At 45.1% G+C, this 16,496-nt stretch overlaps 1 protein-coding gene across 5 annotated transcripts in view; it reads right to left on the bottom strand.

Annotated features, from left to right (window-relative positions):
- EPB41L4B (erythrocyte membrane protein band 4.1 like 4B) overlaps positions 1-16,496 on the bottom strand; it is a gene marked incomplete at both ends in the record, with an annotated part of 140,832 nt that overhangs the window by 88,341 nt on the left and 35,995 nt on the right. For all 5 annotated transcript variants that reach the window (XM_079707274.1, XM_079707272.1, XM_079707273.1 and 2 more), the window contains one exon: positions 13,735-13,839. In XM_079707274.1, coding sequence (XP_079563400.1) covers positions 13,735-13,839 — 105 coding nt within the window. The remainder of the gene's footprint in view (positions 1-13,734; positions 13,840-16,496) is intronic.

Consider the following 16,496-nt stretch of genomic DNA (forward strand, 5'->3'; position numbering starts at 1 on the left):
TTAAAAAATGAAAAATAGAACCATTTGATCCAGCAATTCTACTCCTGGGTATATATCCAAAAAAACTGAAAACATTAATTCGAAAAGATACACACACCTCAATGTTCATAGCAGCACTATTTATAATAGCCAAGCCAAGCGCCCATCAACAGATGACTGGTTTAAGAAGATGTGTGTGTGTGTGTGTGTGTGTGTTTGTGTGTGTATAACAGACTTATTCAGCCATAAAAAAGAATGAAATATTGCCATTTGCAGCAGCATGGATGGACCTAGAGATTATCATACTAAGTGAAGTAAGTCACAGAAAGACAAATATTACATGATATCATTTATATGTGGAATCTAAAAAGTAATACAAATGAATCTATATACAAAATGGAAACACACTCACAAAAATAGAAAACAAACTTATGGTTACCAAAGGGGGAAGGGGAGAGGGATAAATTAGGAGTTTGGGATTAAACTACAGATGCAAACTACTATACATAAACTAGGTAAGCAACAAAGATTTACTGTATAGCACAGGGAACCATATTCAATATTTTGTAACAACCTATAATGGAAAATAATCTGAAAAAATATATATATATATAACTGAATCACTTTGCTGTATACCTGAAACTAACACAACATTATAAATAAACTATACTTCAATTAAAAAAAAGAAAAAATACCTATGCTTATGCACATTGAGAGCATTTCTCCTGGGGAGAGTTAGCTTTCCAAAGAGGTGCCTAAAATAACCTAACACCCTTTACCTCATTGATCTATAAAGTCCCTTCTAGTCAGTGGGGCCACCAACTGCCTTTTCCTTCTGAGTTTTCTCAAGTTACAACCAAGTCTCCGTTAATCTAGTAATGACTACAAGCCCCACCGTCGAAAATCTCTGCTCATACACAGGTTCTGGCATACTGTTGTCCTAAACTCTAAAATTTAAAACCAAAATTCATGACCCTTTAAATGACCCGCACTGAAGATGGAAAGACAGGAGGGGATTTGCCTGAGAGAATTCTGCTCTGGTCCATGAAGGCATTTCAACTTCCCCTAGTTTTCACCAGAAACACCACTTCAGTCTTATCCATCCAAGGAAACTGCAAAACCATTTCCCTCATATAAACGTTCCTCTATAACATCCAAGTTGTTGATACTACAGTCCTGAGGCGCCTCAGGAGCTTGACTTCCATGGAAATCAACATTTAGGAACGTGAAACTGTGAGCCCCTCCAGGTGAACACGAGCCTCAAAGGGCAGGGACCACGCACTCAATCATCTCTGAGTTTCCTGTGCCAAACACAGAGCCTGTACCCAGCAGGCCCATATCAGATGCTTGAGAAATAAATGTTCAACATAATTTTTTAAATGAGGCAAATAGAGACCTTCCCATCCCTTTATGTAAATTCCATGCACGTGGAACATCGCTGTTAGGATGCTGGAACAACACAGCCCGTAGCAGGTTTCTCACTAGCTGTTGAAGATCTGAGGCCAAGATACTTTCAGAAGCAATCTAAACTCTGCACGTTCTAATAATGAGAAAGGGTGGGACTAAGTGAGTACAGTGCACTCTACCCCTCACCAAAGAGCCCACTCTGACTGTGTGGGAGGAGGGGGATAAGGTAACACAGAAGCAAATAAGAAATGAATTAAAATACCATAAGCTGGGAGCAGTGCAATGGGAGACCGCGGGCTGTGTCAACCCCACTCCCCAGCTAGGCAACCATGCGATCAAAGCACCGGATCCCCACAGCCCGATGCCTATCTCAAACCTCGTGGACAGGATGCTTTATCTCACTGTTCATAGCTTTGAATGGAAAATGACCTAAATGTCCATCAACAAAGATGGATTAAAACAATGGCTCCTCCATATAATGAAATACTATTCAGCCTTTAAAACTGATTTAGGCCTATATTTATTGATGTGGCAATAGATCCACAGCACAATGTGAGATGAAAAAAAAAGGCAGGTAGGATCCCTTTATAGAAAATTATTATTTCCTATCAACATATGTCTAGAAAAATTTATAGAGGTTATTTCTGAATGTGGGACTGGGAATGACATCTACTGTTTTTCTTTTTTAATTTTCTGCATAGTTTTTTTCCTTTGAACGGGAATATTATTTTCACGGTGGTGGGCTGGGTTGCCAACTTCCATCATTTCATTCATCACTTGCCTATTGGGCAGTTTCTGATGATCAATTTGTATCATTAGAACTAAGTCTCACTGCTGCCCTCAACCAAGCTGGAAATGCTGGACCTTAGCCCCTGGGAGGACACATAAAGACTTGATAAAAACATAATATTTACTTTCCTGCCAAAGTAAGTATCATGCTAATGGCTTGGCTAAACCTGTTCTTCCCCTCACTTTCAAATCAATTTATCCTTAGCGGGCAAGGAAAGTTCTCCCTGCAACCAGTCTTCTAATCTTGTTAGCCCCAGAGGCTCAGAGATTAAGGGAGCTTGTCCCATCTCTTTCCCTTCTCAAGTCTCCTTATTGTATTTGGAATAGAACAAACTTCAGCCCACTGTTCCTCTCCCTCTACTGTCAAACTCTAATCTTTTTTTTTTTTTTTTTTTTTTGCGGTACGCGGGCCTCTCACTGTTGTGGCCTCTCCTGTTGCGGAGCACAGGCTCCGGACACGCAGGCTCAGCGGCCATGGCTCACGGGCCCAGCCGCTCCGCGGCACGTGGGATCTTCCCGGACCGGGGCACGAACCCGCGTCCCCTGCATCGGCAGGCGGACTCTCAACCACTGCGCCACCAGGGAAGCCCTCAAACTCTGATCTTGATCCAGGCCCAACCTGTGTCGTTTCCTCAGCTATAGTTTTCAACCCTGGCTGTGTGTTTCAATCACAAATACCCAGGTCCCATCCAAGATCATTAAACAGAATCTCAGATCGTTAGTGTTTTTTAAAGGCTCCCAGTGTGCCCATTAAATGTTTAGTGTTGAAGTTTTCCTGCATCCTCTCCTACCCAAGAATATGTCCTAATAATGATCCTGGGGATCTTGAAACATCCACGACCCCTTCTGAATATTGCTGTCTGAAATCTCAAGCAATTTCAGGGTTTATTAGCCAGACGTCTACAACCCGTGTTAACTGACAGGCAGATCATGGCTAGATGCTCCTCCTGGACAGCAGACACCTTTCCCTCTGACCACACTGCTAAAGAAGCCCCCCTATCAGCGACTTCCCTGGCGGTCCAGTGGTTAAGACTTCACCTTCCAATGCAGGGGTGTGGGTTCGATCCCTGGTCGGGGAGATAAGATCCCACAAGCCTTGCGGCCAATAAAACCCCAAAACATAAGCAATATTGTAACAAATGCAATGAAGACTTTAAAAATGGTCCGCATCAAAAAAAAAAATCTAAAAAAAAAGAAGCCCCCTTATCCATGAGTGCTGGCCTCCATCCTTCCCACCTAGCCACCAGCCACAGAGCCCTGCCCAGAGCAGGACCCGCCAGGATTGAGGCCTGTGAAAAGTCTGGGGCTCACAAAGCCGGGAAAAGAATCAGAAACAGCTCCATTTAAAGAGCTCCTTGACCCCGTGGTGTTCAGATCAGGTTTGCTCATCTGCATCAGAGGTGATAAGAAATCCAGTCACAAGCCTAAAACAAGAGATGATAAAATCTATCTTGTATCCAACCAGTTCAAAATGACCCGAGTTTTCTTCTTAGCTGTAGGAGCTGACCAGACTCTGATCACTCATGCTTAATCCCATAAGACCACCCTGGGACTTGAAGAGCTGGGGGCACTCAGGCCCAACGTGGCATTTAATAAATTATATCCTATACTTGGCTTGAAGCCCTATTCAGCAGCAGCAGGACCTGTCTTGGATGTTCACCTGCATTCGGCTAAGTACAGCCAGGCCGCCTGTCGGCAGAGGCCAAGGCAAATGGCTCCAGCTCTCTTAACAGATCTTTAAACCAGTCACTGGAAACAGACAGGTGCCTTTCTGAGTTCAAAGGGCAAGACATTTAACTCAAACACTCTAACAGGTATTAGGTGGTTCTGATCTGAATTTCTCATCCAAGTCCATCTGGCAAAACCCTTCCCATAAATCGAGATGTGAGATGATCTGGCAAAGCCCATCTGTTCTGATAGTACATCAGTTATAGAATTAGGACATACATAAGGCTGGTTATAGAAGTTAATTGTCTAAAATCTACACAGAAGCACTTGAATCACAATGGCCAGGAGAAGCTCAGGGGTTGAAGAGGGTCTAAAAACTCTGCCTGTACAACACTGGGCCATCACGTTTGAGTGATGGAACTCGTAACTGGCTTTCTAGTACCTCTAGATTTTCTTGGCTTGTAAAAAGTGTCTAGTTTCCATTTAAATTAGAGTTGGAAGGAATCTGAGAGATAATCATATCCAAAGGATGTAAAGAGAAAGAAGAGAATGAACACTTTTGGAGCTTATTGTGTGTGATGTTGTGACTCATAATAAGAAACGTATATATTTGGTCTTTGTCAGTTTCTGGCACAAAGCTCCTAAAACCCCTATAATTTCCTAAGTGGTAACAGCAGTGAAAGCGTCTTAACATTCATAATGAAACCCTTTCAATGATACCTGAGTTTACGTGAATGAAGTGACTTTGGGAAAGCACCTAAGGATGGGGCTTGTTGCCAGGGGAACCAAACACATGATTGATTACAGGGTTAGAACTTTCAGTCCCCCGCCACCTCCCTGACCTCTGGGAAGGGGAGAGGGGCTGGAGGTTGGATCAATCACCAATGGCCGATGATTTAATCAATCATGTCTATGTAACGCAGCCTCCATAAAAACCCAAAAGGACAAGGTTCATAGACCTTCTGGGTTGGTGAACACACGGAGGTTTGGGAGAAGCGGCGTGTTCACAGAAGGCATGAAAGCTCCCCACCTCCCCAACCCCTATACCTTGCTCTACGCATCTGTTTCAAATGGCTGTTCCTGAGTTACATCCTTTTATAATAAACTGGTAACCTAGAAAATAAACCGTTCCCCTGATTTCTGCGATTGGCTCCAGCAAATTAAACCCAAAGAGGGGGTCATGGGAAACTCCCACCTATAGCCAGTAGGTCAGAAGCACAGGTGACAACGTGGACTTGGGATTAGCACCTGAAGTGTGTGTGTACGTGCGGTGCGGGGGTTGGTGGGGAGTCCTGAGGGACTGAGCCCTTAATCCGACACTGTCATCAGGCCGACAGTGTCAGAATGCATTGCTTGTAGTGTTGGAAAAAACACCCCTTACATTATGTCACATCCATCCCTTTCTCAGGCTCCGAGCAGAGGAAGGTGGCCGTGGAGAGGGCTCAAGGTACCCTGGATCACAGCGCTAACGAGGCAGGATTCTGACTCAGGCTGTGTCGGCATCCGGTGCTCTGGGTCTCCGCACCACACCCCAGCAGGACACACCTTCTCTGCCTACGGGAGGGATCCCTCCTCATCCTTGTTCAGCATGAAGCCCTGTCAACCCATTCACGCCAGCTACTCGAGCTTTCCTTGGGGATTCACTTAAATCAACTGCAGAAACCCCTTCCCTTTATCAATAGCTTCCCACTCAGCACCAATACCTGCACATGGACAGGAAAACACTCTCTCTGCCAACATTCAGAAACAGGCTGCTGGGAGGCCTGAGACATTTCTTGAGCTGTTGCACGTCTTTGAGAAGGAGGCAGGAGATCAGAGTTCAAGTCCCAGCCCTGCCACTTGCCTGGCATGTGGCCAGGAACAAGCCCCCCGCCCCAAGCCCCCCGCCCCATCCCCTCAGCTTCCTCATCTGTGCACTGAGTGGTCCCCTAACACAAGAATCAACTCAGTGTCCGTGGCAACTGTAATGAACTGTTCAAATGAAAGGAAGGGTTTAAGATGTTTTCTCTGACAGTAACATGTCCCACTACTAGTGTTTATACTCTCCAACCCTAACCCCACATACATCTGAAATGGTAGGAGCGCCAGCAGTGTCCACACAAGTGGCAAATGTGATGACTTCCAGGCACCCATCAGGGTGAAGCCACAACAGTCCCTCTGGCGTCCACGGAGTCCTTCCAGCAGTCACCGTGTCTGTGTGTCAACCTCCCCTCACAGCCCTGGGCCTCTAATTACCCATCTACCCGATTCCGTGCTGCAAAAACCAGATGAAAAACACCTCACAAGTCTGAGACAAAGGCCAAAGACCACCTTTTCTGGATTCCTTGCTGCAAAACGGACTACCATGAAATGCTCCCTTTTCACACTTGGAGGGGCTTTGGAAGGGACTGAGGATGGCTACACCTACCCTGTAGAACGCCCGCCCCGAGATGGGGACGGAGACTTCTGCTTGGTGGGGCTACGGTTACCCCAGCCCCAAATCCCTGCCACTCCTCTGCCTGGCAAAGTCCTCTCATCCTCTGTGGCTGCGGCCCACCCCACGTTCGCCCTTCCCCTCTGATACCCTGATCACCTGATCAGCAACACTCAGCCTCCAGGCTCACAGACGGGAGGACAGTGAACAGTATAGTCTATAACCGTGAACAGTATAGTCTGAGACTTAACTTTCCAGGTTTCAGGATCTTAACACAGAAATTCTGGGATTGGTTTTTTGTTCCAAGACTCTGAGTCCTAAGATACTTTAAGTACACTAACTGTGGTGGATATTTTATTGGATAATTTTATATTTATCATAAAAAAAAAACGGAGCCCCCAGTTTTCCAAGGGACCACTTGTCTGTCTCCCTCACCAGAATGTGGCAGGTGGGGACACTGTCCAGTCTCCCTCTGCACCACAGAGCTTGTCACTGAGTAAGCTCCACGTCAAAGTTTGCTGAATGGCTACTGACTGAATGTTTTCTTTCCACGGGTGTGGCTGTGTGTACGTGGCTGTGATGTTCCCTTGTGTAATGGAATCAGTATAACCCAGTGGAAAGTGCTGGCCTTTGGAATGAGAGACCAGGTTCTGAATCCTGGCTCTGTCCCTTACTTTAACCTTTACAAGGTTTCTAGTGAGCCTCAGCTTCCTCATCTGGGAAACGGGTCTGCTTTATGGCCAGCTTCACAGATCAATACTGAATGTTAAACAAGAGTTATATAAAGCCTTTAGTTTGTTGCCTGCCTCAGAGCTCACCAGAGTAGAAACTCAGTAAACAGCACCTACCAGAACAGTCTAAGAAAGCTGGGTGGGTGCAGGCCAGAGCCCTGGGCTCTCAGAAGAAAGCTTTGATATGTAAAAATAGAACCCCTGCCCCTGCTTTGAGCTGTGCCAAAGTGACAGCTACAGAGTGGGTTCCTGGGTGGCTTTCCTGCTTTGATATGGAAAAGGGAAAGAGGAGGCCCCAGCCCCAACTGCTAAAAATAGGCGATGCCAATAGACTTTGACCTTGCTTCAGGGCTGGGCTGTGCACTATGGAAACCAGGCTTGGCTCTGCAGCAAGCTGGGAATATAAGCTGGGGATGCAGAGATCCAAGAACCCTGGAACCCCCAGCCCTCTGATTTGCATATCAGGGGCTGGGTGGGGATGTCACTCCTTGCAGGAGCCTCAATTATGGGGCAATAAGCCAATGGCCAAGTGGACCATTCCCTTCTGGGCCCCCTTCTATCACACCTGCCACCAACTGCTTTGTCCCAGGCCTTTGGGAAAAATCATTGGCTCAGCGAACTTTCCCAGAGGTCTCATCTAAATTGCTAAGGTCTCTCCCACGGACAAGGCAGCCTTGAGGTTCCAGCTAACCTCAGTGCATCACCTCTGGGGGCTGTGATGACTTCTGGTCCCCCCTGGCCTGCCCAGCTGGGAAGAAGAGACCCACACCCGTGCTGGATTACAAAACCTTTCTCTTCCATTAACTCACTGAGTCCTTCAATTTCCCTCTGAAATGGATGTTACTACGTTCACCTTGGTGTTAGGAAAACTGAGGCTCCAGAGTACAGTGTACCGAAAAGAACACTTAAAACCCGAAATCATAAAACCTGGGTTCGCACACAAGCTGTGCTACTCACTAAGTGACTTGCCAAGGTCTAAGGACTTTGGTTTCACCACCAGAGATGGAGAAATTTGACAAATGGCTCCTAAGGTCCCTTCTGGGGCTAAAGACGAAAGTTCTAGGTTGTATGCCATGTCACCAATAGTCACCAAGTTAAGAAGAGGAGGACCTAAGTCTTAGGATCTAATCAGAAAGGTTTGTTCATATACACAAATAATGACCCTGAGGCCAAATGAGCAAACTGCCAGGGAGGGCAAAATAAGCTCAGGTTTACAGAGAGGAGGAAAAACATTTTGGGAGTTCAGGACATGCTGCACGAAGGGCTGTCATCGGAGGTGGTCTTGAAAGATGGCCAGAGGTTTAAACGGGATGAGAAAGGGTGTTCCGGGAGGGGAACCAGCACAAGCAAGGTGCGGGCAGTACCAGACCCAGCCTACAATGAACCCAGCTTAGATGTCAAACCGATGAGAAGAAGAGGCCTGGGAGCTGTCGCTGCCCCACATCTCTAGGATCCTCAGAGTTCGGCAGATGAGGACCCTACGCCTGCTCTTGTGGGGAAGAAAAGCGCATCATATTCACAGAGCTGCATGCTTGAAAGGCTTTAGCACCTGCAGAATCTGAGCATCTGCAGGTGTGTGGCCTGGGAAGGACGCCTGGATCTCACCGTGAACATCCCCCCTGCTGCACAGGGCCAGGGCACCAGCGGACGGGAAAGCCTGGCAGCCAAGTGAGCAGAGGCTCACAGCAGAGTCTTTCATAGTGGAGTCACATCCTTGGCTTTCTGGGAACCCGTGTGGCTGGAAAGCAGTCGCCTGGGGATGAGGACACGCCACCAGAACAACAGGTACTTGGCTCTAATGGCAGAAATAACAGGTATCTTCTCCATGACTAGAGAAGATTTGTGGGGCAGACACACCTGCCTCTCCTTTAGACTCAGAATCACTGGACATTAGAACTAGAAGAGCTCTTGGGAGAACAGGTCCAAGAACCCCATTTTAGGGATTTTCCTGGCAGTCCGGTGGTTAAGACTCCACGCTTCCACTGCAGGGGGCGCGGGTTTGATCCTTGGTTGGGGAACTAAGATTACACATGCTGCCTGGGGTGGTCAAAAGAAAAAAAAGAGGGGCTTCCCTGCTGGCACAGTGGTTAAGAATCCACCTGTCAATGCAGGGGACACATTCAATCCCTGGTCCGGGAAGATCCCATGTGCCGCGGAGCAACTAAGCCTGTGCGTCACAACTACTAAGCCTGTGCTCTAGAGCCTGCGAGCCACAACTACTGAAGTCCGCAGGCCTAGAGCCCGTGCTCTTCAAGAGAAGCCACCGCAATGAGAAGCCCACACACCGCAACGAAGAGTAGCCCCCACTCGCCGCAACTAGAGAAAGCCCACACAGCAATGAAGAACCAACACAGCCAAAAATAAGTAAATAAATAAAAGAACCCCGTTTTACAGATGAGAAAACTGAGCCCAAGGGAGAAAAGGTGGCTTATCTGAAGCCCATCAAATGAGTTGGGGCAGATCAAGAGTAAGGTCCAGGTCTGACTCAGTCCAGGGCCATAAACAATCTGAAGCCGAAGATACCACACGTTAGGACAACAGGAGAAGGCAGAACAGAGAAGAGTTTCCGGGATGAGGAGGGCTGGCAAGTGTCAGATGCTGGGGACAGCAAGGAGGACTCTAAACTCAGCACCCAGGAAGCAACTGGAAATGGAACTCTGACGCAGGTATAGTGAGTAAATGCTGGAGGAACAGGCCAACTCCCTTAAAACAAAGTAGTAAAAAGGATGGACAGAGAGAAAAAAGAAACTTTGAGATGCAGGGAAGAAAACTCAAGGCGTTTCAGCTAAATGACTCGGTCTTCTCAGTAGGTGGCAAGGCCAACCGTGAGACCAGTCTTTGTGGGAACTGGACTACGGGTCTGTGATCCAGAGTCAGAGGGGAACCCTGGGGCATTCCAGAGTTGGGATTAACCCCCAGAGTCCACTGGGGGTTAATGAGGCTCCAAGAGCAGCTCGGGGGCTTGGACTCTGCTGAACCTGTGATCTGTGATTTGTGCTGGTGCCAAAACGCACAGCCCGTGGCTCTCCAGCAATGCCCGGCAGCCTGGGAGAAGCAGCAGAGGAAGCATATGGGCCTGCGTGCGTGTCAAAGGGAGGCCAGGGGACAGTCAGGGGAGCAGGAGAATCAAAGGGCAAGTGGGAACACGGGTGAGACAGCTGAGCTTCGCCAGGCTGGGAGGAAGGACAGAGTAGGAGGGGTTGTCGTGGGCCAAGGCCACGTGTAGAGGAACTGGAAGGATGCGATCACGGGACGTTGTCATGCGATGAGAAATGACAGAATTCTGGATCTTGGAGTGATTGGGGTGGTGACAGGACCAGAAGTGTGAGGTTTGCTCAAATGAAGCTTCAGTGAGAGGAAACCATGTCTGGAATGTTTAGAGGGGTCAGCAATTTGAGTTCTGAGGTTGCCCAGGGAAGAGAAAAACAGGCACCAGAGGCCTTGAAGGATGGGAAGGAGAGCGCTGAGGTCAGACGACACAGCACTGGGTGGTCCAACCTCAAAGGAAGCAGAACTGCATGGGGGAGGGGACAGGGAAAAGCTGGTCTGCCCTCCCCAGGGCCACAGTGGCCAGAGTGAGAGTCTCTGGCTCACAGGAAGGAATCAGGACCACGAACTCAAGGAGGCAGCTGGGGTGTTCGTGGCAATAGTCAGCGGGGTGGGGTAGTGGGCTGTCAGCAGACAGGAGGTCCTGAAGGTGGAGAGGAAGTCAGTGGTGTAGAGGGGGCATCCAGTGGGAGCAGAGGGGAGTGTCTGCCCAGCAGGCACTGTAGCCTGGGAGCACTTAAGTCCTGGCTCCACCATATCACCGCAGACTGAGCATCACAGTAACCATCTCAGGCAGACCCAATTTCCAGGCATCAACTTTGAGCATCTCCTTACAACCGTCATGGGTAGCCCCCAGGAAGTACCTAAAAAGTGTCTTTCAGGTAGAAGGGCTTAGCCACAGATGAGGAGCTCCAGGTCCCAGCTCAAACATCTCCTACCAGGGAACTCACCCTTTCATACGCTGTCTAAAATAGCACTGCCCCTTACTCTGTCTATTCCCTCACCCTCCCTTTACTTTGTCTAACGCCTCACTCTGCTTTATTTTTCTTAACACTTATTACCACCAGTCATGTTACATAGGTATTACATACATCCACTGCATTATCCACTGCTTGGAATAGGACCCAGTGCATAACAGGCACTTAATAAATAACTTTTAGATTGCTGAATAAGTTCTCTTTGAAACCCAAAGCTAGATTTTGTTGGGAAGGGAGACCCTGAAGTCTTTCCTGCTTTTTAAAAGAACAAACCTGGAGGTATCACATTCCCTGATTTCAAGCTATACTACAAAGCTACAGTAGTCTAAACGGTATGGTACAGACACAAAAACAGACATATAGGTCAATGGAACAGAATAGAGAGCCCAGAAATGAACCCACATTTATATGATCAATTAATCAATGACAAAGGAGGCAAGAATATACAATGTGGCACAGACAGTCTCTTCAATAAATGGTTTTGGGAGATCTGGACAGCTACATGCAGAAGAATCAAATTGGACTTCTATCTCACACTATGCACAAAAATAAATTCAAAATAGATAAAAGACTTAGATGTAAGACCTGAAACCATAAAACTTCTAGAAGAAAACATAGGCAGTATGCTCTTTGACAGTAGTCTTAGTAATATTTTTTGGATATGTCTCCTCAGGCAAGGGAAACAAAAGCAAAAATAAACAAATGGGACTACACCAAGCTAAAAAGCTTTTGCACAGTGAAGACAACTATCAGCAAAATGAAAATGCCACCTACTGACCAACAGAAAATCTTTGCAAGCGATACATCTGATAAGGGGTTAATATACAAAGACCTCATACAACTCAACATCAAAAAACCCAAACAGGGCTTCCCTGGTGGTGCAGTGGTTGAGAGTCCGCCTGACGATGCAGGGGACACGGGTTCGTGCCCCATTCTGGGAAGATCCCACATGCCACGGAGCGGCTGGGCCCGTGAGCCATGGCCACTGGGCCTGCGTGTCCGGAGCCTGTGCTCCGCAACGGGAAGAGGCCACAACAGTGAGAGGCCCGCGTACCACAAAAAAAAAAAAAAAAAAAAAAAAAAAACCCAAACAATCCTATTTAAAAACAGGCAGAGGATCTGAATAGACATTTTCTCAAAGAAGACATACAGATGGCCAACAGAAACGAGAAGATGCTCAATATCACTAACCATCAGGAAAATGCAAATCTAAACCACAATGAGGTATCTATCACCTCACACCTGTCAGAATGGCTATTATTAAAAACACAACAAATAACAAGTATTGACGAGGATGTGGAGAAAAGGGAACCCTCATGTACTTTTGGTAGGAATGTAAATTGATGCAGCCACTATGGAAAACAGTGTGGAGGTTTCTCAAAAAATTAAAAATAGAACTACTATATATACAGCACTTTCACTCCTGGATATTTATCCAAAGGAAAAAAACACTAATTAGAAAAGATATATGCACCCCTATGTTCCTTGCACTGTTATTTACAAGCCAAGATATGGAAGCAACCCAAGTGCCCATCAATAGATGAATGCATAAAGAAGATGTGGTATCTATAATACATACGCAATGGAATATTACTCATGCATAAAAAAATAATAAAATCTTGCCATTTGTGACAATATGGAGGGACCTAGAGGGTATTATGCTAAGTGAAATAAGTCAGATAGTGAAAAACAAACATGGTATGATATCACTTACATGTGGAATCTAAGAAACAGAACAAATGAACAAACATTACAAAACAGAAACAGAGTTACAGATACAGAGAACAAACAGGTGGTTGCCAGGGGGGAAGGAGGGAGATAGAAATAGGTGAGGGAGATTAAGACATACAAACATCCAGTAGTTGCAAAATAAGTGAGTCACAGGTATGAAATGTACAGTGTGGAGAATATAGTCAGTAACAAGGTAGTATCTCTATATGGTGACAGGTCGTAAATAGGCTTTCAGGGTGATCACTTAGCCATGTACAGAAATACTGAATTACTACGTTGTGTAACAGGAACTAACATAGTACTGTAGGTCAGTTATAAAATAAATAAAGAAATTAAAATAAATGAAAGAGTGGTTCTGAGCTGTGTCGAGTTCACACACTTGAGCACCTCCACTGCACACAGTTCTGTCTCAGGCAAAGCGGGGGAAGTCTTTGCTGACCTAACGCAACCTGCTGGAGCCTGCAAGATGGTTCTCAAGCAATGCCAAGACCCGCTCCGACTGCCCAGCCCCTGAGCCCACTAAGCCCGGCTGCAATTCAGCTGTGTTCACAGCACCTGCTTGCTACACCTGGCAAGAGTCCAGGAGAGGAGGGTAGCACAGCCTCTTCTGCTGGTTAAATACAAGCAGCATCCTTAAAAGAATTCCTATAATGATATTTCTTCTCTCTACCTACTCTAGAGATGTGCCCACACTGCATCCCTATGATTGGAAAGGTTCCCCTAGTGCAACCCCATGTGTAACGGGAACACATCTTCCTCTTCCTTTCCCAGGTACTGGCCATCTCCAGGGTGGGGCACCACGGATGCATCATCTCACATGGGCACCAGCACCTCCATCCCAATGCTCCTTACTGCAACAATATCACAGTTTTACTCCTACCAATTTTTTGCAACAATATCACAGTTTTTCTCTACCAATTTCTAGCAACCATGGATCTGTGATTAGCATGAAAAGCCAATCCATCCCATAAGGAATCAAAGGAATACATACCGCAACCTGGGCAGAGTCAAGGAACTGGAGGCCAAAGTAATCTGTTTCCACCAGGTCCAAGTGGTACACAATCTGATCAAACAAATCTTGGCCTTTGGCATGTTTCTGGAAGACAATTGGGTAGATGAAAATTTAGGATGTGACAACTGGATAAGAAACAAGATTAAAAAAAGAAAAAAACCACAAAATCATTTTTCTCTCTCTATTGCATACCTGTGTCACAGTACACAGATTTTTTAAAATGTAATTATTTGTATTATAATACAAACTCATGATTAAATCTAAGCATACATACATAATGACAACAAAAACCCACCAGACTACAACTTCACAGGATGATTAGGGAACCAATGATTTATTATGATAAATGGTAAATAAATGGGAAAAAAAAAAATCAAGCATTGATCCTGCCTTTAGCCGTAGCACTGAGTAACCAAAGAGCAGATGACAACATATACAAAAATTAACTCAAAATGAATCAAAGACCTAAATGTAAGAGTTAAAACTATAAAACTCAGAATAAAACATACACACAAATCTTCATGACCTTGGATTAGGCAACAGTTTCTTAGATAAAACACCAAAAGTGCAAGCAACAAAAGAAAAAACAAACTGGACATCGGCAAAAATGTAAAACTTTTATGCTTCAAAGAACACCAAGATATCAGGAAAGTACAAAGACAACCCTGAATGGGAGAAAATTTTACAAATCATACTTCTGACAAGGGACTTCTATCTAGAACATACAAAGAATTATTACAACTCAATAATAAAGAGACAAATATTCAATTAAAAATTAGGTCAAGGAAATAGATAGATATATAGATTAGGTAGATAGATGGTTCTCCAAAGATAGAAAAACAGCCAATAAGCATATGAAAAGATGCTCAACATCATCACTCATCAGGGAAATGCAAATCAAAACCACAATCAGACACTTCACACCCACTAGGAGGGCTATAATAAAAAAGACAGATAACCAACGTTGGAGAAATTGGAACCCTCTTATACTGCTGACAGGAATGTCAAATTGTGTAGCTGATTTAGGAAACAGCCTGGCAGTTTCTTAAACGGTTAAACCTAGAGTTACCATTTGACCCAGCAGTGACACTTCCAGGTAAATATCCAAGAAAAATGAAAACATTAAGCTCACGTAGAAACTGGTACAAAAATGTTCACAGCAGCGTTATTCCTAATAGCCAAAAAGTGGAAGCAACCCAAATGTCTATCAACTGATGAATGGATAAACAAAATGCAGTACATCCATACAATGGAATATTATTTGGCCATAAAAAAGGAATAAAGTTCTGATACATGCTACAACATCGATGGATACTGAAAACATTATACGAAGTGAAAGAGCTTGGTTACAAATGACCACGTATTATTTGAAATGTCCAGAACAGTAAGTCTAGAGACAGAAATTAGATTAGTAATTGCTTAGGGCTGCCAGGTTTGTGGGGTGACAGCGAAGATGAGTAGGATTTTTTGGAGGTTAATGAAGTGTTCTAAAATTAATTGTGGTGATAGATGCACAACTCTACGAAAATACTAAAAACCGCTAAACTGCATGCTTCAGATAGGTGAATTGTATGGTATGTGAATCTCTATAAATAAACAATTAAAAATAGTAGAGAGACAAAGTTTTTCTTTATAGTAGCATTCCAGCAAATAAATGAAGGAATAACAGAATTGCAATATCACAATTTTGCAACTTCTAATGAATGGCAGGCTCTAAGCATTGGACGCCAGTGGCTACTAACATCGCAATAGGAGACAGACAGACAACCATTATGTACCTCGCCATGAAGAACGTCCCACCACCCAAGATATAATCTTGTTCCCCACACCTCTCTTCCCACAGGAAATAAACAATCAACCCTGGGACTGATTCAACCACTAGATCCAACTGCCAACTGTAGGAAATGCAGAGGAATGTTCTAAACTACATGGGACTGCAATTGGCGAGATCCAGCTTGTGGGAAATTCTAGAACCTCCTCAGGACAAATGACCTAGTTTCCTCAACAAACAGACTATAGGGAAGAGAAGAGATGGAGGGAACACCTACAGATTAAAAGAGATTTAAAAGACGTTTTTTTTAAAAAAGGAAAGCTTAACTTGCAATATCTAGGGATGCACACTTGGGTGAGCAAACTTGGAAAGATAGTAAAGAAGTGACTGTAATAAAGTCAGAGTAGTTTTTGCTCTTGGGGCTTGGAGGGGGCGCAGGGAGGGGGCAACAGTGGACTTGCGGCCGGCTGGCAGGGTTCCAGCGTTGGACGTAGGTGGTGGTACAAGGGTGTCTGTCTACCTTCCAGTGGTTCATGAAACTGTACCTTTGCTTTCTTTGTACATCTGTACTGACGTTATACAAAGAAACAACAATAACAAAAAACAATCAAAACTACATCAATGAATTACAGTCTCTTTCCTTCCTGGAAATACTCCTCTGAAGGCATCAATTCAAAAGAAGCGGAAGACTTGACGCACAGTGGTGTTCTCTATAAATCAATCTACTGGAGAAATAAGGCAGGATCACGGGAGGCCAAAAAGAGGAACAACTGAAACTCCAATCACAGAACACAGCACCGGGGCCCACCAGCACTCCAGAATACTATTCGGCCATAACCAAAAAGAATTATGAAGATGAGACAGAAATATGGAAAATTCTTATGACAAACGTTAAGTAAACAGAGTACTTAACTCTGTTAATAGCAAGCTGTGATCCCAACTACATAAAAATATGTATGCACTGTACATG

The sequence above is a fragment of the Hyperoodon ampullatus genome, assembly GCF_949752795.1.
Source record: "Hyperoodon ampullatus genome assembly, chromosome: 6".
Lineage (NCBI taxonomy): Eukaryota > Metazoa > Chordata > Mammalia > Artiodactyla > Ziphiidae > Hyperoodon > Hyperoodon ampullatus.